This window comes from Balaenoptera ricei, chromosome X (genome assembly GCF_028023285.1).
Source record: "Balaenoptera ricei isolate mBalRic1 chromosome X, mBalRic1.hap2, whole genome shotgun sequence".
NCBI classification, from domain to species: Eukaryota; Metazoa; Chordata; class Mammalia; order Artiodactyla; family Balaenopteridae; genus Balaenoptera; species Balaenoptera ricei.
In genome coordinates, this window is record NC_082660.1 from 111,071,255 (window position 1) to 111,098,061 (window position 26,807).

At 39.4% G+C, this 26,807-nt stretch overlaps 1 protein-coding gene across 3 annotated transcripts in view; it reads right to left on the minus strand.

Annotated features, from left to right (window-relative positions):
* Positions 1-26,807, minus strand: part of TENM1 (teneurin transmembrane protein 1) — a 557,972-nt gene that overhangs the window by 76,441 nt on the left and 454,724 nt on the right. For all 3 annotated transcript variants that reach the window (XM_059911842.1, XM_059911841.1, XM_059911840.1), the window contains one exon: positions 21,400-21,632. In XM_059911842.1, the coding sequence (XP_059767825.1) occupies positions 21,400-21,632 (233 nt within the window). The remainder of the gene's footprint in view (positions 1-21,399; positions 21,633-26,807) is intronic.

The following is a 26,807-nucleotide window of genomic DNA, read 5'->3' on the forward strand; positions in this document are numbered from 1 at the left end:
GAAATACTGCTTCTTTTTTTTTTCCTGCCACAATCTGCTCTTTAATTTTATGAGACAGAGGTAAATGGTTAAAATAAACTTTCAGGGAATGTCCTAAGTGCAATATGGCATCAGCTCAATCTCCAATACTGAGTGTGCTGAATTGTGTAGCTGCCATTAGCCAGTTGATCATAAAGTGCCCTTTAAATCAAAGAGAGTTTAAATTTTTTGCTTTGTTTCTGTGCATTTCAATTCTCAGAAAATTGGTATCATATGTGTGGTCTATATGGAAATTCTCCACTAGGCAGAAAAGTCCATTCCCCAACTGATCTAACTACTGTCCACTTATAATTACCTACCAAAATCAGAAAGGGCCAAGTTACTTCTGTACAATAAGCCTGTTATCTTGCTAGGTAGACACTAAATGGAGCTTCTAGAATTTGGAGGGATTACAAATATCTGTGTGTTACTAGGGTTGGAAGGAAGCAGAGCTTAATGACCAGCTGAGATGATTTCACTGTGTGGTTAACAATGAGAACAGGAGTTCTCAAATGAGACTCTAATAAACTTACCGTAACATTACAGGACAAGTGAATAGTGTGAGTTATTTAATCAGATGACCTCTTTAATTAAAAAAAAATTACACTATATTCTAACAGTAAAGGTCAATTTCCAAAGAATTTAAATACAAATTAAAAATGATAAACATTCAGACTAATATGTCCTTCCTTTCAAGACTCAGAAGGCACTCAGAGACATCACGAGGAACAAGAGATTCGTGGGCTAGTTGACCAAGAATTGTGATTGAGAGAAAGACAGGTAAGGCCACTCCTTCTGATCCTCTCAAAGCTTTAGCCTTCCAGGCAAGGCAGAGTGAATGAAGAGCTCTCCCACCTCCACCAGCACTATTTTCCTAAAAGTTTACTGGGAATGTTGTTTTTGTCCTCACTTATTAATTTATTCAGGATTTATTTTGAACCTATTATATGTCAGGCACTGTGCTAGGCACTGGGACGACTGCAGACTATAAAACAGATATGGCACTGGTCTTGAGAAGCTCAGAAACCAGTGGGGGAGATGGAGAAATACCCAGGCAATTACAGTGCCTTGAGATAAGCACTAGTTTGGGGCAAGTCCACGGTACCATGGGAGCAGCCTTGGGGGATGGGCTGGGGAAATGAAGGTCACTAGTGTTTTCTCAGATTATAAGTCACAGGTAAGCAGAAATCTGAAGGACTATGTTGAAATTCTGATGAGCCCAGTGTGAAATCCAGGTAAGCACCACAAAAAGCCCATTAAGGCTGACTATTATCACTAAATAATAACCATTTTCATTTGCTGAGAATACTAAGATATTCCAGGCACTGTGCTGGACTCTTTACATACATTTTCCCTTTTTAATCCTCACAGTACCCTGTGAAGTAGGTATTATTAATGTCATTTTTTAGAAGAGGAAATAGAGGTTCAGAGGTCAAATGACTAACTCCAGGTTGCCAGTGCTAGATTTAGCTCATGTTTGTCTGACTTTCAATGTCCATTCCTTTGATCACTATCCCATGTAGTCTAAATGGGGCTATCAATCACTTTACCACAGGAGTGGTGTACAGAATGGTTTCTGAGGGTCCAGAAACTCCATGAAATTATCTGCAAAATGTTTCATGTATGTGTATTGTCATGAGGAGATGGTCCATTGCTTTTGTTAGATGGTCAAAGTGATCCATGATCCCTCCCCTGAAATTGTAAGAATTCTTATATTCCTGTAGAGCTCCTGGACCTCTTCAGAATTATTCTTCAAAGATATTCTGCAGCTTCATTCCTATAGAGCTGGTGAGTTTCCGGAAAGCACCCAGAGTTTCCATGTGATGGGGACTTTGGTAACTTGACTATTATCTATGATTTACTGAATAAAAAGGAGACCCCAGAAACAAGGGTCACAAACTCATACGTCATCAGGGGACAGGCAGGTGACATTAGTTTGTAAGTTAGGTCAGGTGTTAGATTATACAAGTTCTAGGGGAAACAAAGGTTAACTAAAAAAAGCATGTCCCACCTAAATGCACTCAATCTTTTTTTTTTTTTAATAAAGACACAGAGTGGGACAAATGAATTATATTTTGAACCAGATTTATTCCCTGAGTCGCCAATTTATGATGCTTGCTAGAGGACAATCAAGAGGAATATATCGTCAGTGAAGAGGCTGCTGTGAGCAGACAAGATCCATGAACTTAGAATAAATCTAATAACTAGTACTGCCATTAAAAGTTATGTCTTGATACAGAGATTTCCCATAAACCCCCTGCCTCCACACATGCATACCTCTCCCACTATCAACGTCCTGCACCAGACTGGTATGTTTGTTACAATTAATGAACCCACACTGACACATCATTATCACCCAAAGACCATAGTTTACATTAGGGTTCACTCTTGGTGTTGGACACTGTCTGAGTTTGGAGAAATGTATAATAGCATGTTTCCACCTTTAGAGTATCAGACAGAGTAGTTTCAGTGTATAAAGATTCTGCTTAATTTTTCTGTGAACCTAAGACTGATCTAAAAAATAAAGTCCACTTAAAAAGAAGTTATGTCTTGGTTTATAAGCTCTGAGAAACCAAAGATAATCAAATCTAGTTACAATTCTCCATCACGGGAAAATGATATCCCTGGATGGCTAGTGATACAATGCTTGCTAAGAATGCAGCTTCTTTTGTTCCCACCAAGATCAAAGCTCAGAATTTATGACAAGTTCATCAAATTTAGTCAAATCAAACCAGAAAAGTAGGTGTTCAAGCTGAACTTGACTTCGCTCTCGCTCTGCCACCCTTCTCTTCCTCATCCTTCCCTCAGGAAGCTCTCCCTCTTTAGTATGGCGGAGACAATGCTATGTATTCAGGTAATTCTATCTATTTTTCTTTCTGAGAATAGAGCTAGATTACATTTCCCAGCCTCCACTGCGGTTAGGTGTGGGAAGAAGTGATATCTGCTACTTCTAGGCCTGGCCCCTAACAAAACCTCTGTGGAGCTCCTTTATGGGCCCCCCCCCCCTCCCTCTAGGCTGGCTGGAAGCAGAGTACCCACTGGAGGACTCCAAGGCCTAAGAGATTGACAAGCCACTAGATGGAAGGAGCCTGGCTCCTGAGTCACTGCTAGGAGCAGGGATTTCTCCTATCCCACAGGCAACCTTCACTGGACTGTGATGTGAGCAAGAAATAAACGACTATTTTGTTAAGCCATTGAGATTGTGTGTGTGTGTGTGTGTGTGTGTGTGTGTGTGTGTAATATATAGTTGTTAGCTTGGCCTCACTATTACATTCACCAACCACCAATTCAAATCCTGTTCATCTTCTAAGGTTTTTATGAGATGTTTCTCTTCCAGGAAGCCTTCTCTGCAAACTCCACTTTCTGGTCTCTCTGTTTTCTAACCTAAAGAAGCTTCTTTTTTTTTTTTTTTTTTTCAAATGTGAATTATCCAGTCATGCTCTGTCTAGGCAATAAGCTCCTCGAGGGCAAGAACTGGGTTTTATGCTTTAGTTTTATAGCTCAACAAATCCAGTAGACCCAGGCACAAATGTTCAATAAACCTTGTTGAATTATAGGCTTAATTGCCACACATCTATAATGAAGCACATCTATCTTGAATCAAATAAAGCATGCCACGATGTCAAGATCTGCATATGAATTTCTCTAAAAATGAGTTTGGAAAGGAGGCAATGGTAATCTCTTTCTCCAAAGACCTTTAAGAGGAGTACAGCCCCCTATCAATTAGTGATGATGAGAATATGGGAAAAAGGGGAATTGACCACTCAGAGCAAATAGCATAAGGACCATGGATCAAATTAACTGCAACTGAATTTGATCCATGTAGATAGCTACACTGAATAGCTCAGGTTCCCTGCAAATCCACTTTGCTCTATCAACACAACTTTGTGTTACGATCTTATGATCTCTTCCAACCGTACTCTAATCTTAGGAGTTCTAAGGAAACAGCAATATCTCAAGATTTCACCTTAATTTGCTTCACTCTGGACCACATAAGGGAAAGCAGAGAGAACACCGGCTCCAGGGTCACATCAGGGGATCTGGGCTTCAGGCTGACTTCTGTTACAGATTAGCTGTAGGACTTGTCTTGATTTCCTAACCCACACCCTACCTACTGCACAGGGTTAAAACAGTGTGAAGCTCACAAGAGCCAATGAAATGAGAGCCCTTTGAAGAGGATGAAGTCTTACAGTGGTGCTAAGTGGTGTCCTAATTACTCAGTCATTGCTGTAATTCTTTCTGAAAGTGACTTTTCTAAGCCTTAGAACCATAGACAAAGATTTCCACATAGGCTCTGCTTCAACATTTTAGGCTCTTCTATGTTGGACAGACATAGTAGAAGCTTTAAGTCCATAACCCGGGTCAGTGGCAGAGTGCCCTATGTTAGATTCACCACAGAGACAAGGCAGAGGTTGAAAACAACTTTGTTAGCTTAGGGGAAATACTGCACTACTGAACTACTGGTGTAAAAGCCTTCAAGCTTTTATAAGATAGCTAAAGTTTTCATCCAGAGAATCAAATAAATGAAGCTCCATGCTGTGCAACTGGCTCAGGGAGACCCTGGGCTGGGGGTGGTGCTGGTGTCTCAACATTTAACAGTGACACCAGACACTAGGGATGGTATGAGTTATTTTTCCTTGCTTTATAGAGCTGTGTGTGTGTGTGTGTGTGTGTGTGTGTGTGTGTGTGTGTGTAAGCGATTGGGTTAAATAGACAGTTCCAGTTCAAGCTGAAATGCATATCCCATGTTTTATTTTTGTGCTAGAGTTCTTGCTCAAAAGATGCCTGTAGGCTGAGATTTAAGGGGACTCAGTACATATGGGCTAAGATAAATGAGGTTTATTGGACATGAGCTGAATATTTTATATCCCCCCCCCCTTAAAAAATTCTTCAATTATCAAGCAACTGTATCTGGGACACTACTCAGATACATTTTGAAGAAATGCCTTTGTCATCCTAAGGAAACAAACCACCTCACAAGAACCTTACGTGAACAATTAGCTTGAGGAGGGAAAGTTCATTTATTGCCCATGGACCAGCAAAAAACTAATTGCAGTTGTTACACTCTGGGGGAAAATGAGTCTCTTTCAAGATATGTGAACGACCAAGAGGTTCTGATAAAAAAGCAAACTAAGTAGAATACTTTGGCCTGAATACTCAGTAAAAGGAGGATATGAGGAATTAAGCCTGACGGTGCTTACTATTCACAGTACTGGGCTAACCCAAGAAGAATGAAAATTTCTGCAGGAAAGTTATTTGCATGTAGGATCTATTCAAAGACAACGTGGAAGGCCCATTTAAAATTCTTCCAACAGCCATACATCCTGACTAATGAAGCTAACACTAGAAGAGAAGTTCAGGAAGTCAGAAAGGCAGGGTGATGAACACTCTGTGAATACAATTTTCGAACCTTTGAAATGAGATTTAAAGAGACACTTAGGAGGACCAATTTGGGCTCAATCAAAAATATATTATTAGAACAACAACAACAAACACAAATATGACAGTTGAGCAAAAGAAAAAAATTAAGCAAAGCAGTTGTCTAATGAGACAAACAACTCTTTGACTTTTTCTTTTCCACGCTCTGACCTACAAGTTTGACAATCTGAGTGCAGAAGAAGGTTACATTGAAAGGTATTGAAAAAAACTGGGATTCGCTGTTCAAAGGGGGCTGGTGACATCTCTGGCCTTGTCTTGATTGAGACTGGGGTTTCCAAGGCCATTTCCCCACCTTTTTTCCTCTAAGTTCAATTACCCAGACATGTTCAGGAGAGCTATGAGAGTAGGAGGAAAGAGTCTGGGGGTAGAAGCTACGAGGAGATCCTGTTGTGAGGCTGACTGTGACTTTCAAAAATTTACATAATCTCCCAGTCCCTGGGGCTTTGCCTTTGTCTAATTGCGAGAAGAAAAGCTGAGATGCCCATGTCAGTGGATTACTGTAAAGACCAACTAAAATCACATCGGAGCAGAATAGTCTGTGAAATCTTTTTGAAAGGTTAACACAAGTGGTGTTAATATTTCTGTTTTTGATTAACTGTTAGTTTTCTGGCATCTTGCTGTGGATTATCTGCTACATGATGACCTGCTTCAGCACAGCTTGACTTAGACGGCAGGAACCCTCTGCAATTCTGTCAGCGTCTCCTCCATGCTGATGGTGACGAGCAGTCTGTACAGGGGTCCTGTGTTACTTTTCCAGTCAAACTGGTCTATTCACTGTCTCTGAAACACATCTTTCTCTTTCCCTGGTTATCACTACATATTTGCCTGCACTACTCCTGTGCCTGGAATCCCCTCTCCCTCTCCTAGTATCCAGATCCTACTCATCTTTTAAGACACAGTGCAAAGTCTAGCCTCAATAATTACAATATATAAACTAACTCAAAGACTTGCAAATATCTTGATGGAGGTACTTCCTTGTCGAGTATATCAAACAATTTCATCAATCTTGTCTGATGGTAGAAATCTGAGCCTCTTAGAAGAGATGTGTTATTCCACCGATATAAGTGGGTAGGAATGAGGATCACATCAGGTATATGTCATTAAGTTGCAAATCTAAAGCTTGGCCTGTAACTAAGAGTGTGAGGCTTTTTGACTAGACTCAAGAATGCATTTTACATACTGAGATAGGGCCATTTTAACCAATCCATTTCAAGACCACCCCAACCTTCGTAGGAAGAGCTGAGTCATTCACTTCCCATTTAGGTGGCCTCTTTGTTCTCCACTGCCTTGCCCTTACTTCTTTGCCTTGTTCTTTGATCTCATTCCTTTTTGAATTCACTTAACCTACCAGGAAGAGAAGTTAGAATCTAGTTCCCAGTTTTCCTTTACCCACGTGTCCAGTCCTTTTTCAGATTCCTTTCCTTTCTTCCACATCTTCCCCCTTCTGCTCATTTTCCTCTCCCCTTTTCTCCAAATCCCAACCAGCTCTCCATTCTCTGAGCCCCTTGAGTGCTTACAGTTTATATCACACAACCTAATGCTGATTACTGTTTCCTCTGACGATTCCTCCCTTGTCTCCCTAACCAGATCATATTTCACTCACAGGCAGGGATCAAGCCTTTTTACTACACTTATAATTTCCAAATTTCCCAATGCAGACCAGATTGTCTGCTGCTTGAAAAGCTTAACAAAACACTGAAGGTCAGTGAACATGGTTCTTTTTCTAATAAGATATACCAGGAGCATGACGTGGGCCTGACAGAGTAGCTAAAACCAGTGGGAGTCTTATAAATAGTATAGCGGGTCATTGACACTAGTGTCTCATTGACACTAGTTAAATATGTTGAAAGTATTAGTTAAGATGATGGCACCTCTGGACACCTGCTTGATAACCAGGAGATCTTTGTTGTGACAAGGGACGGTTGCAGTGTTTGACGACAGCATTTAGCATAGTTCCTGCCATACAGAAGTGCTTTATGTGTTTATAGAATAATAAATGACTAAGCTCTACATTAGAAAGAGAACAATTTGAGCAATTAGAAAAAAACAAATTAATAACAGCCAGCGAGTCTAATAAAGAAGGTAAAACAAAAGGAAACAGGCATTTACAAATACTGCTAGATAATATTTTGCAGCTGCAATGGTTCCTTAATTCAACTGTTCAAAATATATTCAGCATTTCCAGGAACTAGGAAGATATCAATTTAGGGCCAATTCAGAAGGCAGTGGTTTTGGTCATGTGTTAATTGACTAATTTTTTTTTTAAACATTCAAATAGATTATTTGAATAAAGTCATGCTGTTAAAACTAGACCAGATATACTTGGGAAATAAAATAGTGCCCAGCATAACTAAAAAAACCTAATCAAACAAACAAAAAACAAAAATGAACACCCCCCACCCCCGCTACAACCACATAAAGAAAGGTTTTGAGGGCGCTAAGTGTTGATCTCTGGGTTCTCAAAAATTTCAAGCCTAACAGGCTAAAATCAGAAGATTTAAAAGTAGCCCTTCTTCAGACCACTCTCCCCAGAGATGCCCCCAGTTTCACCACTCTGGGAAAAGTGGGAGGCACCTTTCGAGGGACCTCAAGCCCTAAGGTAGGGCTGGGGCAGGTGACTGCCTACAGTTCCGGTTTTACTTTGTTCAAGAGAACACAGAGAAAAGATTACAGAAACCAAAGTAGGTAGTCTTGGCAGAAGGCATTCTGATGAGTTTTTGACTGGGGGGTGGTGGTGGGGAGGAGGACAAAGCAGACCTATCAATCTATTACCACAGCTTCAATTTCCTTGGGTTAGAGACGCCTTCCACAATGAGGAATGATTCCTGCCTTCTCAGGGAAATTACTGCTGTAATCAGCTTTCTTTCCTGAGCAAATACGGGTAAAATGGGGCACCCACCCACCTTCCTTTCCCCAAAAACCTATTATACAGTCTAACAAGCCTTTTGAAAGACCAAATGGAATAGCTAGTAAATGAAACTGGAAGAAAAATGGAGCAAAAAACACTGCAGCTTCCTGGCTAGGCTTTGATATTTGGGGCTTAAAGACAACCTCACATTTGAGTTATTAAGCCTTTGATTCCTCAGAGAGAAACTTTAAATGGCCCAGAACTCACTCCCAAGGGAACAGTGACTTTCTTTGGTCAATGGTAAAGCTGACTCATTATATCAAGGTTCTTTAATATTGAGGAAGTTCAGTGTCAGCCATTTAGGGAACTCCACATATGGACACACACTAGATGTGTTGGTGAGCTCTGCAGCTAATGGAAGAGCCTCACTCACATCCAATCAGTTCAGAAAATAAGGGATTAATACTGGCCACTGCAGGGGTCCCTGAAGACCCTACTCCAGGGCCAAAGCTGGTGTGTGTTCTGATATGTTGGTTCCTGTGCTTTAAAGGTTGTTAAATATTTTGAACACTGTCTCTGTATGAGTGAAAGCCTTATTTAAAACAAACACTTTTTAAAATGGAATTGTCAGGTATAAATTTGCAAGTTGTTTTCTAAACCCTATTTCTGACTTAACATTTTTTTTAAATTATGAAAGATTTCAAATGGTCGACAACTCAGAAAATCATTACACACTGCCATGCATCTACCCCCCCAGTTTAATAGGTTTTAACATTTGTTTCATATAGCTCTGAAAAAAAAAAGAAAATATTATGAATACAGCCAAAACCCATGTCTTTCTTTATCTCTGTTCCCTTTTCCCTTCCCTCCCCAGAGGTAAGCACTAGTCTGCAGTTAGTGTGATCCCCTTGCATGATTTTATACATTTTCTATATATGTATGTGTCAAAAAATAATATACAGTATGTTTTTATGCTTCAAAAATTTATGTAGGAGATGGATGGTGGTGATGGTTGCACAACAATGTGAATGTACTTAATGCCTCAGAATCGTACACTTAAAAATGGTTAAAATGGGGGAATTCCCTGCTCCAGTGGTTAGGACTCCACGCTTTCACTGCCGGGGCCTGGGTTCAATCCCTGGTTGGGGAACTAAGATCCCGAAAGCCGCAAGGTACGGCCAAAAAAAAAAAAGTTAAAATGGTAACTTTTGTTTTGTATATTTTGCCACAAAAATATGCTCATGATATCATATCATACATATTCTTTTGCAATTTTCTCTTTCATTCATGCAACCTTACGTTTTGTGACTATTAATGTTTTTACATGGGCATCTAGTTAATTCATTTTTACTGTTGTATAATATTCCATCGTTTGACCAAACCCGACTGACAGATTATTAGGTTGTTTCCATTTCTTATACTGTAATGACAGCCTAGCACGTCTCCTTATACACATGTGTACTTGTGACTTTCCATACATTTTTCTTCAGCCAAGCTCCCTTCAGTACCTCTCTCCAAGTATTTTAAAAACAAGTTTTCCTTTTAGTTGGACAATGTATTTTGCAGGCAAAGAGAATTAAAGTAGGGCTGTGTATATACAATCAACAAAGTTTGACAGAAGAGAATTTGAATACAGTAAAACAATTTTGAAAACAAAATGTTTACTACTAGTCTTGAAAACAATCCAGTTAATATTAGTTTAAAAAATTATTTCCTTATCCTCCTTCTCATCATCATACTTTATTTAGTACTTAATCTGTGCCAGGTACTGGCTTAACCCATATTGTGTCATTTTATCCTCTATAACCCTATAAGGAAGGTAGGAGCACTGTCTCCATCTTACAGATGAGAAAACAGTGGCTCAGAGATGTTTGTTAGTAATAAATTCGAACTCAGTCTTACCTGCCTGATTCCAAAGTCTCTGGTTTTAATTACTCTAAACACTTCCTAAGTTTTCCAGATTTCACGGGGCCCAAATGGGAAATACAAAGAGTACGATTTAAAGGTCATTGAAAGGCCTGCCCACTTGCCTTAAAAGTACCTTTACTACAGGAAGGCTTTTCTAGAAGGACACAAACTTTAGAGACCTTAAGGACATATATTGCATATATTGCTAAATCTGACCAAATAAAGTTAGAAAACTTCTACATTGTTAAAGGAAATGACAAACTTGGAAAATATTTGCAACACATAGGAGAGACAAAGGGATGCTTTTCTTAGTTTTCAAAAGAGTAGAAAAACTGGCAGAGGATATGAAAGTGAGTTTACTGGAAAAGAAATACAAATGGTCACAACAGGTATGAAATGACACTCCTCTTCACTTAAAATGAAAGAAATTCAAATTAAAGCTACAAGCTATGAGATACCATTTTCCACTGATCAGATGGGCATATATTAAGAGGTTTAATGATACTCAGTGTGGCTGAGGGTATGGCAAAATGGGCATCCTTACACGCTATTGGTGTAAATGTGTTCAATCTTTTGGGAGGGCAATTTGGTAATATCTACTACTGCTGAAAATTAATCCGGTGTATATACTCACAAAAGTGTTCCAAAACACATGAATTAGGTTGTTCAATGCAGTGCTACAGTGATAAAGGATTTAAAAAAAACAACATGTCTATCAAGAAGCAAATTACTTAAAAAATTATGGTATGTCCATATGTTGTAATATCATACATCTCTTAAAAACAGAGGCAGATATATACATGCTTTTATGGAAAGATCTTCAAGAAATATAATCAAATGAAAGAAGGAGGGTGAAGAGTAATGTATATGATATGATTCCTTTTATGTAAGAGAAAAATACATATAGAGGTCTCAAAGGAATCGCAAGAAACTGTTAACACTGGTTACCTTTAGAGAGAGGGACTGGGGTGTGTGTGTTTGTGGTAAAGAAGCCTAGAATTTTCTTTCTGTGCTTTTCTACAGAGTTCCGACTTTCAAACCACAGACATATATTACTTTCATATTTTTATCTTTCAATATCAATGGGGCTTATCTAGATGGTGAGATTATAAGCCGTTTTAATTTGTATTCTTTACATTTCTCTTTCTTAAAAAATAATAAATATAATTAAAATGTCTTTTACTACGGGCCTGCCAGGATGTCTTCAAGGTCTTTCACTGAGCTTTTTCCCTTGGCTGATGGTATAGCCCCTCCAGCAGGTCTCTAGTAACATGCTCAGATGAGAGCAACCCATTGGCAACCATGAGTACTTTCTGGAGAGCTGTCATTTATGAAAGCAAAGAGACCTGGGTCCTCAGAGGTTGGTCATAGGACAGGACAGGGTGTGTGTGTGTTTTAAAATAATATGCTTTGTCTTTTGTTGCATTATAAAAATAATAAATGCTCAGAAAATTAAAGAGAACAAAGTCAAATCACTCAAAACTCCTTATGCAGCAATTATCATCGCTAACATTTACTTTACTTATTTTATTTTATTTTAAAATTTTTTTGGCCATGCCGCACAGCATGTTGGCTCTTAGCTCCCCGACCAGGGATTGAACCCGCACCCCCTGCATTGGAAGCGTGGAGTCTTAACCACTGGACCGCCAGGAAAGTCCCATTGCTAACATTTAGATAAACTTCCTCTCTATTTTTTTTCTCTGTACATATATACCACCCCTGCCCCCTTACAGATGTAGCAGTATACAGTATATAGTTTTGTATCCTGAACTTTCCACTGAATATTATTTTGTGAGTATCTTCCTTATACCTGCAGGTTTGGGGGCTATGGGAATGGTCTGTTCTGGGTGCAGACAATGAGGGGAGTGCCTTTTTGATAGGAATATTAAAAACAGTAATAAAACTGATGAATAACAGGACTGTGTTTACTATCCCCATTCACTGGAAATTGTAAACAATGTCAGGATAAAATATTCTTCCCACTGTCCCGTCTCCCTTTAGCATACACCACTGTATGCCCACACAGCTCTGACTAGGGGAGAGGGAAGGGAAAGGCTGGATTTCTATCTCGGGAAGACAGGCTGAGGGCTGCAGGGAGGGGGGCTCAGAGTTAGCCAGGGGAGTCCCTGAAAGAGGGAATGAAGAGGAGACATTTCAAACAGCCTCTCCTTTACTGCTAGTTTGCTGCTTAGTCAGATTCAGTTCACTTGAGAATCTGCTTGACTTAAAAAAAAAACTTAGCAGTTGTCTTATATGCATATAACTTAAGTCATTAGTACCTTCAAAATGCTGGTCTAAATACCCTCTGTTGTGCCATCTCTAATCCTTGGTCTGAAATGGCCAAAAAACACAATTAATTGATCAATTATAAAATAAAAATGGGCTTCCTGACTCCATTTCCAGCTGTGTTTTAGCCTGTGATGATGTTAAAATAATGGATTTCCAAAGTTATCTAGGTTTGCTGCATGTTGTTGGAGTTTTACACTCCACACCTGCTAATTCAGCCAGTATGGCTGGAGGATCAATGAAGCTAAAAACATCTTCTGATGGCTTCTCTGTTGTGGAGCGAATATTCTTGGTTCCCTGGGAAGTCAACCCACGGTAGATTTCAGATTCCTTCAAGAATCAGCAAAGCATGCTAGACTCACCAGGAAATGACTTGCTCATTTCTTTGATTTTACAGTCAGCTCCATGCATTTGGTAAACTTGAAATTACTGGGCCATCTTGTACTGATGGTGGAGCAATATGGGGCCATGGTCAAAGCTTTAGCTCTAATACAGTTTCATGTTTTAGAACCTTAAAAACAAACATTTTGCATTGAAAGAAATTTCCTAATTAACTTCTGAAGGATTTGTACATTAAAACATCTTACCCTGCTGGAGAAGACTGATAGAACAAACGTACTACCTTCTGCTGAAGAGAAACTGTATTTAGAAGGAACTTGCTATTCTCATAAAACTTTTAATAGGAAGAAGTGAATCAAATTCCTTAATTACCATTTTATGGTTGGTAAAAGGGCAAATTACATGCCATCCATTTCTAAACTTCTAAATGTCTCTGGTGCTTTTAATTAAAGCTGCCATCTAGAAACTACTAAAGCAATTTTACGCAATTAGTTATTTATAGGTTACCATAATACACCACTCAAAATATGATTTTAGTGATTTGCAGTCTGTTAGTGTGTGATCCCTGTCATTTTTGTTTGATGGAGAGGGGGTTCTTTTTTTAATCAGCTGAGGTGATTCTTAAGTGGACAGATAAGAAAGATGTGACACTGAGGAGCTGTGATAAGGAAAGTTTTGGGGGCTAGTGATCTCAAATAAAAAGAGGAAGAATCATAATTCCATTCTGTCTGTCCTGATTTGTAGGGCTTGAAGTTTCATTCTAGACAATACTGCAGAGAAGTATATCATCGTTATTCTCCCATCTCTCTCCACTTTGCTGCCCTTCTGCCCGATACCTAGCACCGCCCTTCCTCATGCTACCTGGAGTAGTTGCCACCTTGGCTTGTCCCCCTCCGGTGATCTCATCTATCCAAACACACCCATCCTGTGCTCCATGTCCTTAACGCCCCCATAAAGTGTTTTAATGAGGAATTAATGTGTTGCTCTCCTAGGCAATATCCTGCATTCAACACTGAAGTTCACATCCGAAGAAAACCCTTATGGGATGAATTTAATGGTAGGCTGCTAAGGGACTTATTTTGGTTACACGGGTCTTGGTGGTGGGGCTCCTCAAAATACAACATGTAGAAAGAACCAGCACTAGAATTACTGCATCTCAAGGTCGGGAGGGATCAGCTAATCAAATCACATGTAATACCCGAATCCCACCCTACCTTGACTCCTTCTTTTGTGGCACCATTCTACCCTAGAAATGACCAAGTCTCCCTGGACAATTTGGAACTTGCCTCCTTTAAAAGTAACTTATTCCACGTTTGGGTCACTATCATAAGCAGCATTAGTATTAGCAACCAAACAGCAAGCCTGATCATAATGGCAGGTAACATTTAATGTGTACGCCCCACAGGCTGGGCACCGTGCTTTACAATGCACTTCACCTGCATTACCAAACACTCTCATGTAGGCACTATTACTCGTATTCTAACTTCATAGATGAGGAAGTTGAAGCTCAGGGAAGTTAGGTGACTTACACAAGGTCACACATTTAATGAGTGGTGGATCTGGAATTTGCATCCAGTTGTTTGACTACAGAACCTGGGAACTTATCTCTCATGGTATTTGGCCTCTAAAGTATTATCTGTTTGCTAGAATGCTATATACATGCATGAAAATTAAAATAAATGCAGAAGAAAAAGTCATTTAATGATGTATTTGTAGCTTTATAAAACCTGAATGAACTTAATACAAGTTCCGCTGTATTAACCATGGATGTGACCTGGACCAATGAGCCAAGGCTAGATGTAAGTGCCTTCCTTTTGTCTGACTTCTCCACCAACAGCTTATGGCTTTAGGATTGTGACAGAAAAGGCAGAAAGGTTCTCAGACTCCAGCTGCTGACATAATGTAAGGTCTAAATCTTTTGACCATTCATAAGCAGATGCATTAGACCAACTGTGCAAATAACAAGTTAAGCTCTCATTCTGGTTGCATCACAGGTACTAAGTCATCTGGTGTAGCTACCGTAAACTGAGAGACCAATAACATAGTTTAGGAAGGAAATACCCAGGAGTGGAAACAGCACAGGATCACTGAGTAATAAAGAACAAATATTTTGCCTGAATTCTAAGGCTTTGTCAAACATATTTTTCTCAAGTTGCCTCTGATCCTAGGACAAGGATGTGGGAGGAAAGTTCTCACAGGAAATGTCTTGACACTGAGCTAGGAATTTGGCATGGGTGGTAGAATGTTGATCTTACCCAAAAAGCTGACTTCACTAAGTGGTGTTTCCAAACCATTCTCACATACCTCAAGGCCTAACTGTACTTCCTCATTTTTAGCAGAATAGACCCACTTCTCTAGAACACTGAGGCTATCAGAATGGAGTACCATCAACTTTCTAGCACCTTCTATCTACAAAGTTCTCATCCTTACACCTACACATTAACTTAGGATGGTCTCTTCAATCTCCCCTCCCATTCAAGGCCTGCTCCAGTTTCCTCAAGATCTGGTTTCATCATTTATCCTCTGTCCCCTGTATCTTCCCATTTACCTATCATCATTGCCATGTCTCCCACAGAAAAAGCCTCCCCTGAGTGCCTTGTCCTCTTACTACTTATCACTCTGTCTTTCACATCCAAGCCTCTCAGAAGAATGATCTTCACTAATCGTATTTACTTCCTCACCTCTCACTGGCTCATCAAATGCCTGAAATCGGGCTTCCACCTCTACCACCATTCAGACCACCAAAGGCAGGGTCACCAATGAGCTCCTCGTTGCCTAATCCAATGGCTACAAATGTGTGACATCTGATATTGTTTTTCACACCTTCTTGAAACAAATGATTCCCTTGGCTTCCTGGATACCAAGCTTTCTTTGTTCACTTCCTTTTCTTGTGAAGATTTCCTCTCTGTCTCTTTCATTAGATCCCCTTCCATTGCCTACCCTATGAATATTAGTATTCCCTATGATTTCTTTGCACCAGCCTCGCTCCTGTGCATTTACCCTGTCACCAAAACAATCTATCAAAAATGCATCCATCAAATGATCATGTCACTTTCCTGCTTCAGATCTTTTGCCTACAGGACAAAATGCAAACTTCTTATTCTTGCCCTGCTCCTATTACCCTCAAATATGTTTACTTTAATAATACTGGATTATTTATAGTTTCCCAAATATACCATTCATTTTACTCATGCTGCGGCTTGCCTGTAATTTTGGTGAGGGCTGGCCCTGGTGCCAATCCAAATGGTTATGTCACCATAATGGATCATGTACTAAAGGAATTTAGGAAAGGTCTTACTGCACCCTAGTTGCATAGTAGAACCAAAAGAACATTCTCATATGTGTTTGTGCACTATACTCTCTCCCTCATAGATACCAGTTACATGAGCAAGATGTCACTGATGAGAGTTTTACCGTCTTTCCACTAACCCCAAATTTAGCCTTTCAAAATAGCATTTAGATACCAGGGGAATCAGTAGAGCTTCAGGATACACCTTGGATAGATCTGGGTAGGGACAAAAACAGATTGTTTTTGTCTAGACTTTATCATACCCAGCTTCCTTAATTGCCAGTAAAGTTAAAGGAACTCCTGTGTGATTAGTGTCATGAATAACCTAAAAACACTTTCGGAAGCCATCAAGATTTAAGGATCATTTCCCTCCTTGGGAGTGGCTCCAGGGCTGTTTGCATTTGTGGGGATATTGCCCAATTCCTGCTGAGTTCTGAGGTCAGTATGCTTAAAGATGCACATGAAAATAGAAATATACTCCTTGGTGAGGTCCAAGAAAACCAAATTAAGTCATTGATTAATTTCATCCTGTCCAGTCGCTCCTTCACCCTCTGTAGCTACTTAAAAAAAATAAATGTATTCAGCTTGTCACAAATTTTATTTTATATCTCCACCTAGTAGCATTTCACATTCTGCTTAAGTACTTGGTCATCTATTACATGACTCATTAGTTTGAGTTCTCTGTAGAATTAAAGAACGTTGCAGTAAAAATAATAAATGGAACCTAAGTTTCAACTACATCATCCATGCATGTTTTAAAAGCATCTTTCAAAGTCAGTTCAAACTCATATGCAATGCCAGGGATTAGCACACCATCAACTTCTTTGCTAAACTTTTTTCCTTGCCCCATTACATTGAAGTATTGATGAGTAAAATGGCAAATGTTTCTCTTTACTGGGATTCAAATCAGAGTGCGTAAAACTGGATCAGATAAAGACTTCTTCCCAGCAGAAGTACCCAGGGGCTATCTTATATAAAACTCTATTCAGGGGTACTTCCATTTTTCCTTTAAACACAATTTTTAGCTACCAGTTGTAGTCAGTTTAATGAAGTTAAGGTTTCCTGACTCCATCTCTTAAGAAAAAGTTGAAGTTCCTAATTGCAGAATCTTCCAAAGGGACGTGACAAGGTTTCCTGGAGATTTATTTGAACAATTCCATTTACAGATTATGCAAATGCTATGGAGTGCACTATGGGTACACTATTGGGTCAGAAAAATCAGAGAAACAGTTTTAATAGGAAAAGGAAACTGGACTGAAAGTCATTCATCTTCCAAATAAAAATATTTTGTTTTCACTGAATACATGTCATTAGATTGAAAAGCATTTTCCACTATTTCCTACCCTACTAGAGAAGTCAACAGAGATCATGGATTTTAGCTGAAGGGAAGGCTACCCCGCCCCCCCACCCCACCTCATGGGTTTTGGAGTCAGGAAGACCTGGTTTGAATTCCGGTGTTATCTGTAAACTGTCTGACCCTAGATAAATTTCTTAAGGTATCTGAGCCTCTATCTCCTCATCTTTACAATGGGGATAATACTATTTACCTTGTGAATTGTGAAGATTAGAGATACCCTGTGTAAAATATCTCACACAGTGTACAGCACACAGTAGACACTAAGTAAGTTAGAGCTATGGTTATTTTAATACATTAGAGCTGGGAGGGAGATCATCCCAAGCCCTTCAGTTTACAACTGAGCAATCTCAGGACCCAGTGTGTATATGACTAGCCCAATGCAACAAAACTAGTCAATGGTATCATTAAGTCTATTTCAGCGCTCAGGGAGGTACGGTGGCTTTCCAAGAAACAGTGGCATTACATGGATTGAACACGAAAGCCTAGGCTCCCTAACCCAGTATTCGTCACAATTTGCTGCCATTTCTCAAAAAAAAAAAAAAAAAAAAAAAAAATCCCATGGCTTCTGACCTTTTTTTTTTTTTCTGACCTTTTGCTGACTGGTTTTAATCCCATTTGATAATCTATTCCAACGTTAGGACAAATGATCTCAAAAGCAAATTTTATTTCATCCTATTTTTAGAATAGATTCAGAAAATAAATTAGCTGTCTTGCAGATTAACATTTATTTGACTTACCTTGCATAATTAAGGACATGCTGGAGAGCCTGCCTGTAATTGCAATATGTTGCTTGTTAAAGTCTTAGAGCGAGCTCTCTTTCCTAACCTAGAAATGATACTCCCTAGATGTACATTTCCATTTTCTACTGATCTACAGCTTTTCTTTATTAGCTTCTAGGTGGAGAGAAAAATCAAACCTCTCCTTCAAGAAATCCATTAAACATTTGCTGTCTTCTAAGGGGGAAGGACGAAGGAGCTGCTGTTCATGGTAGCTGTAAAGCCAAAAAACAAACAAATTGGGCTTTCTTGGGAGATAAAGAACCTGCAGGAGAACCTCAAAGACATAATTAGCAATTAGCAATACTCTCCTCTCAATTTGCACACCGTGCCCTAATGACTTCTTGCATGATATTTCCTTCCTCTACGGAAGTCTATGAAATTGCCCTGCAGCATTCCATATAATGAGAACCTCACTTCTGATTCACTGCCAAGGGTAAGTGCTGTCTAGATTCAGCGTGGAGATAGGTGCCCTAGCTAGGCACCTAAGTGTTCTGACCAGCATTTTCAGATCAACCGATGTCTGGACATAGGTTCTGCCACCTGAGCGATTTCGAAGATCACTAACAGGGTCCTCAAACACTGTGAATATGGTTGAAGGAGATGTGATGGACACTTAGTGTGAGTCACACACTCCCTCCCTTTAAACATCCTCATTCACTCACTGGATCAGAGCAGATGCTGCCAACAGCAGCTTTAGTACATTATGTGAAAGCTGTCTTGGATGGATTAGACATTCAGCTGTCTGAAGACTGGGCCAGCTGTTCTTAGGGCCCCTTACTGCTTTGGGATGAATAAAGTGTACCAGATTACTGTAAAAGCCACGCTCAGATAGAAGGTTGCGTAAGTCAAGCCAAAGGAAAATGCGCTACTAGCTATGACAAGAAGAAAAACTTAGTTTAATGTTAACTTTAATAGATATATAAATTTTGGCACTCTCATTACTGACGTTTCCAGAGTTCATGTAAATCCTGCTCATCAGGACTCTATTATTGCTGCTTTCCAAGCCAAAAAAAAAAAGCAGAGCTGCAGTGAACCAATTATTTGCTTCATTTGGAAAAGCTGATATTCATCCTCTATGTGGCAGGTTGAATGTGGTAGGTGAGATGAGTGGTTTTCATACCAGCAGCAACTCAGGAGGATGTCAATTTCAGGCACAATACAAGCTTGATTCCTCCCTATTTCTCATGCAGAAATCCTTATAATACCTGTAAGGGTTTTAAACCTGTGTAAAAGGTGGGACCCAGCCTGATGGATTTCCTTGAAAGATGAGCTGATTATATGTTGCACCTGAGTTATGCATTCACTCATCAAATATTTATTGCGGACCTACTATGTGTAAGGATCGAGCGCAGGTACAAGAGGAAAAAAGAAACATTCCCAAACACTTTACCATGATACTTATGGGTGGGGACGCTTATGTTCCCTTAGGGAAAAAAGGTCATCCCCTTTAAGTGCCATTGAAATTCTTCTTAGGAATACTTGGGTATGGATAAGAGTTACCTAATTGGTCAATTACACAAGAAGCATGTGTAGTGGATCTCACACTGTGCAAGATATTGCTGGGGAGGTGGGGAAGAGTCAAAAGAAATATTAGATATAGCTTCTCATCTCAAGCAGCTCACTTTGGTAATAAAAAAACACTCCATTCATGAAAGGACTGAAAAGTAAAAGAAGGCAAAATATAATCAGGTGCTAATTGGGTAGTGTAGACACTCTTAAAGAAATTCAGATTTAATGGGCTGGGTTAGCCAGAGGGGCTTTATGAAAGACACATGCCTTGAGTATGGCGTTGAAGAAAGGGAAGGCTTTAAACTCCGATTGTAGTTGAAATTTAATCCCCATATGGCAAATGTCAAATAGCTAAAGAGTAACCTCTTAATATTTGAAATAGTAAGTTGACCATCTAACAGATTAAACACATTGACCTCATTATATTTTTTGGCATGGAAAGGTGTTCATAATACATTAAGCATGAAAAGCAGATTACAGGACAGCATTCTATAATATGATTCCATTATTAGAGAATAAAATATATGATATACATAGAAAAAAGTCTAGAAGGATATACACTAAAATGTTAACAGTGGTTTTCTAGATGTGGTAGGGTTATGGGTGACCTCAATTAAAAACATTTTTTGTGTTCTCTCTTTTCTAATTTTTCTGCAACAATTGTGTATTATTTGTGTAATAGTTTAAAAAAAAACACACATTGGGTTCTTAAAACCCACTACAATGAATACTTCATAAAATCTGCTGAAATAAAAGCACACATACACACAACATCTTGGAGAAGGAACAGAGAAGAATGATTAAATAATTAAGGAGATAGGGTGGATGATATATGACGACAGACTTAAAAGTTGACTATCCTTCAGCTTAGTGGCCTAAGATGGGAATATGATCCAAGTCTATAAAATCATGAAGCTGACTGGGAGAACACATGTTTATTTACAAATCCCAGGCAACAGAATTGAGGGTTGGCCCTTAAAGATTGAGAAGCTGAATTTAGAAAAAAATAATAGTAAGGCCGAGCCCTCACAGAAGGCCAAAAAAAAAAAAAAAAAATTGGAATTTGTTATACTAGGGGTGATATAAATTGAAAATACAAATAGCTTCAAGAATGATTTAGATAAATTAATGGAAGATAGGTTCATTAAAGGTTGGTTGTTAAGGAAAAGCCAGGAATGTCTAAAGTCTGTGAGATACTCAATATATTTGAAAGTGGTAGAAGGTGGCACAGACCTGACCCCAAACCAGTGCAGGCCACAGTGCTAAAGCCTTCCTCCTGGCGGCTCTCTGCTGGCCAGGAGTTAACCCTTTAGTTGTTGGACTATTGGGAGTTTCCAGGAAGGAGATCATGGGGAGAGGCTGGGGTGTCCGGGAGGCACAGGGTTCTGGGCAATAACTATTTAACAACCAGAAAAGAAGCATTCCAATATTTTAATAATAGTTATGACTATACTAATGCATATTGGCTAAAAATTAGTCCTGGGTGTGCCTATCTTCCAAGATAGACTTCAGAGAGGATGTCTGTCAGAGGTACATTGGGATGGATGGACTACAGTGTGATAACAATCTTAGGATTCTGCGAAGTCAAATGAAAGCTTTAGATAACCAAAGGATTTTTCTCTTTTACCTCGAGGGCTGTTCAGTGAAGCTTCCGATGCTCTCCCTCCATCTCCACAGTGACTCTGGTCAAAGGGAAGGCACTGATCTCCTGTTCCTGCCACCACTTCAAAATTCTTGGACAAATCTTTTGTTTCCACAAGAGATTTCAACTTGTAGACTTTTCGGGTATTGGTGTCTGATAGATAAAGTGATTCAGACACAGGGTCCATAGCCAGATAGTATTTGTGAGCAGGACTCGTGCTAAGGGAGAGAAAAGTAAAGTTATTCAAAGCAATTTGTTCAGCATACACTCCCTGGGGTCTGCCTTTTGTCACAAATGGAAAATTCTCTTAAGAGGTAAAATAATTAATGTATCTTCCTTATGTACCGAGGAGATAGATACCTCTTTGTTTTTCTAGTAATGGGTCTGGGATTAAAAAATAATTCAGTGCATACTGCTAACCTGTGATGTTCCTGATATTCCAATACCGTCCATTTGGGGGTAGAGAAAGAAGCAGAAGATAGAAAATCCCAGGAGATCCTTTTTCTCATACATACCTTTCATACCCCCCACAGTTCTCCAATTACCTACTAGATGACTGCCTGGATGTCTAAGTCACCTCAAACTCAACAAATCCAAAACAGAAGTTATTCTCTTCCTGCCTTCCCCATCCTTCAGAAACCTACTTCTTGTCTTTTGGGCTTCCTGCCTCACTTGGGGTCACTACTGTCCTCCCAGGGTCCTGTTGGAAATTGAAAGGCATGTACAAAAAGTGAGGAGTGTATCTTAGGGAGGACTGTGCTGGAGATACTTTTCCACTCCAAGCTTCCTTTTGTTAGCTGACCACCGTACTTCTCTAATACACTTTTTCTTCTTTCAGGACATAATAGAAGTGATCATATTTGACCTTTTTTTGGTTATAATTACAATCATCCATACCTCCAAAAGGTGACACTCAAGTTACCTTGATTGGATTTTGGTATTCCTGAAACTCTTCAGTTACATATTTACATAGGATCTTGTGTTATTTTTATCTGCATACGTGGCTGAGCTCATTCATTAGTTTTGATTATTCCTAATATCATTCTTCCGATAGCTGCAGGAACTTTGGTTTGGGGGACAATTTGCTTGAACTTAAGGTTCATGTACTGCTGATATCATCCAAGCTCCAAACATGGAAGTCTAACCCTTACTCTCCCCTTTTCTCTCCACATTGTGCCTAATTGTGCCGGAAAACAAGCTTTCAGAAGCTTTGTCTCTCCTGCCATCACATTAGTTCTAACTCTTATCATCTGTGGCCTGGAATACTTTCTATAGTCCTGCCCATAGGAGGTGTTTTTCAAATCTTAAATCCATTTTTCCCCCATACTGATTCCAGGGTTATTCTGATCATTTGGTTCCCATCGTTAAAAACTGTACAAACTTTTAAATGTTCCTTGGTGTGGTGCACATTCCTTTCTTCACTTAGTAATTAATTCTCATTAACCCTTTAAGGCTTTACTCAGGCATCATCTTCTGAAGAAAGCCTTCCGGAAATCTCTAGGCTCAGTTATTTGCACTATGCTTACCTCTGTTCTCGGGGATCACACATCATATTACTTTTTAAAAAATGTATTGGTATGCCCCAGTAAACCATGAGAGCTTGGAGGAGAGCAATCTTGTCTTATCTCTAACGTGCTCACTGCACGGCACTCTGCCTCACACCCAATTGTCTAAGCCAGGAACCAGAAGCCATCCTTTACTGCTCCTTCTTTCCGCCATTCCCCATATCCAGTAAAACATCATTAAAAAAAAATTCTACCTCCTAAACTCTTTTCCAATCTGCCCACTTCTCTTTATCTCCACCGTCATTAGTCCAAGGTCCTGACATCTCTCAGCTGCACTCCTTGCTTGGTAATACCATTTCTGTATTGTGGATTTGTTCATCAAGTCATTCAGAAGTATTTACTAAGTGCAAACAGCGTGCCAAGGAACTGTGCTATGGTCTGGAGACCTACCTGTGCGCCCAATACAGCCCCTTGCTGCGTGAAACTCACAGTCTAGTGGGGGAGTCAGATCAGTAAATAGGCTATGACTGTCATAAATCCAAGTGTTACAATAGAAGCAGAAAGGGAGAGAAATGAGCAGATAGGAGGGACACGTGACCTAGCAGCAGCTATCACATTGTATTAGCATTATTTTTTTAAATTATGAAGTCCATACTTTACTCATATTTCCTTAGTTTTTAATTAATATCCTTTTTCTGTTTCAGGATTCCACCTAGGATACCAAATTATATTTAGTCTTCGTCTCCTTAGGCTCCCCTGGGCTGTGACAGTTTCTTAGACTTCCCTTGTTTTTGATGACCCTGATAGTTTTAAGGAGTACTGGTCAGATATTTTGTAGGATGCCCCCACTGCAACGTGTCTGATTTTTCTTTTTTCTCATAGTTAGACAGCGATTACAGCTTTTGGGGAGGAAGACCACAAGGGTAAAGTGCCATTCTCAGCAAATCAAATCAAGGGTAATAATATCAACATGACTTACTGTTGATGTTGACCTCGATCGCCTGGCTGAGGTAGTGTTTGTCAAGTTTGTCCTCTGCAAATTTACTTTCTCTCTTACTTTCCACACTGTATTCTTTGGAAGGAAGTCATTCTGCCAAGGCAACACTTAAGGAGTAGGGAGTTACACTCCACCTCCTTGAGGGTCGAGCAGCTACATAAATTATTTGGAGTTCTTCTGCATGAGAACTTTATCTTTTCTCCTCCATTTATTTATGAACTCAACCATTTATTTATATCAGTATGGACTCATGGATATTTGCTTTATACTTTGCATTAAACTCCAGTGTGACTTTATTTTATTGCTCAAATTGTTCCAGCTTTAGCCATTGGGAGCTCTTTCTGTGGGCTTATGTGCCCCTCATAAACCCCCATCAATGTTGGTGCGTTTTGGTTTTTTTGAGCACTTCCTTACTTTCTGGAAGTACAAGATGTTGCAGGCTCGTCTTGTATAATCCCTGCTCCAGGACTAGAATGAATCATTTCTCCAAGGACCCCTGGTTCCTTTTATTGAAGAATGGTATTAGAAACTGAGATCTGAGTGCTGGGTGTAAGCACTATTTTTTCCACATCTCTCTCTCTCCAGCTACACTGTGAACTCTTTGCAGGCAAGAACCTTATTCCTCTCTCTACCTCAGTGCCAACAGAGGGTCTGACAGGGTTGATGTTCAGGAAGTGCTGAACTAAACTGTAGGACATGAAACTAACTAAGACACAGAGGAGTTCGGGCCTTGGCTACTTAGCCAAGCAAAATGGAGGGGAGAAGGTCATTAGAATAATTAAGATACTCCTAAGGACTGGCATGTTCCTGATTGTATTTGTAATTGCATTTGCCCTCTAAGCATATTTATATTAATGATAGTAAGGCTGGCAAATACTGATTTGAGACCCAGTTTACGGTTTTAATTGGAAAAAAATCAAATCCAATTGGAATACTTGATTTTTTTCTACTTACCTTCACCAAATAAGAGAATCCGGTAGATTCCAGGGACATCTTCAACCCTGGAACCACCATGACAGCTGCTGTAAATAAACTGTAAAGGGTCCCAACAGATTCCAGAATTGATTTGGCAGTCATATCAGACAAAGCATCTCTGTAGCAAAGACTGCTTAAATAGGGGTTTGAGTAAAAGTTTTGACATATTTACTTGCACTTTTTGCCTTCAGAATAAAATTTTTCCAGTGCCCTTAGATCTTTCTAGAATACAGAAGGGGTCACAACCCTTCCCTGAAACAACCTTCAATACTTTGGTAGCCAGTCTGTGGAAGTTTCAACTGAGCCAGATTAATCATGTTTTGTTTAGGAAAAGTCCATAGGCTATTTTTCCAAGAGAAATGTTATTTGCACAAAAGCACTTTGGAATGCATTCCATTCATTTATTATTGAATATCCCCAATGTGCCTGTGAGGGAAGTTGGAATTATCATTCTTCTCAAACCTCAGCTGGGGAAACCCAGACACATAGAAGGCGCGCCCAGGGTCACCAACAAGCCTGTGCTTGGACTAGTATTAGATTAGATCATATGTGACTGTGTATGCAAAATAAATACCTACAAGAATAGTCTTGTTCTGAAAGTGGCAAAAAAAAAAAATCAGTGTTACTGTCTTCTTCTAACTATGTTGCTCAGCGAGGCTGTTCTCAAACTTTGCGCACTGGCCTTTAGAAAATGGAACAGCCCAACGCACCAAATTCAAATCTGATGGTTATTTTCTTGACAGCCAACAGTCAGGAAGGTCTCCTATATTGAGATGTAATTTCTTGCCATTTCATGCCATTTCCCAAGCGCACATCAGCTCTTTTGAGATTGTTTCTTTCTACTTTGTGAAAACATGCCAAACCTGAGAAAGAAAAACCACTGGACTACATTCCAATTTGTTCTAATGCCTTGTGTCTAAACGCATATTGCAATTTGAGATACGTGAAGATTTCTCTTACAACTTCAGTGTTACACTTATTGTCACCTTCTGGTTAGTTTTACATTCAAGCAATGCCCTTCAACTTAGCAAAGATCACTTCATTCATGCTAGTTAAAATCACACAGATTGTTAAATGGGCAATTAATGCTTATAATTAATACTGGGCAACATTTTACCAGTAAGCAATTTGATAACCAATTTAATTTGCTTAAGGAATCAGTTTTGCCAAAGTAGCAAGGCTGATCTTGTGCACTGGTATTTAGGAAGTGGCATCTCCCAAACAAAATCCAAATTACAAACCCTACCAGTGCCATTTTGATGACAATTGGCATTTGAAAGTGAATAAATTCAATTTTCTCCTTTGCAATTTCAGGTAATTTAGAACAGTTTTGACAAGTGTAATGCATAAACAAATTGAATACAAATACTCATTATGACTAATTTCAGAGTTATGTGCCCTTGTCAGTAAATGGTCAGTTTAAAGTTTATTATTTTTCTGGTGGGATAAAATAGAAACCATGAGGTCACATAAGAGGAAAATGGAAAAATCTTATTCAAGAAGGTCATCATGGGCATTCTCTCTTAATATACACGTCAACTACATTCCTGGAAGCAGGAAGATTGCTGTGCTACCTCTCTCTCTACCTGCAACTTGAAAACATCGAATCTATTTGAACTTACAAACTCACTTGCGATATCACCTAAGGAAAACATAAGCCTGAAAGTTTTGCTTTGCCATGAAGTACTGAACGGCCAGCTTTCACTTATCTTGTTTTCTTTTTGGTATATTCTGATCCTCCAGCAAATTCCCACTTAGTGGAGCTCTCTCCTTTTGGAAGACACTTACCTGAGTTATAACTTCCAAGTTCATGTTCACATTATGCCTTTAACCTTACTTAAGAAGTTTCCCTGTCAGCGCATTATTAGGAGGTGGCGTCTTAGGCAAGAAGGGGCATTAGGTAGCCACCCATATGA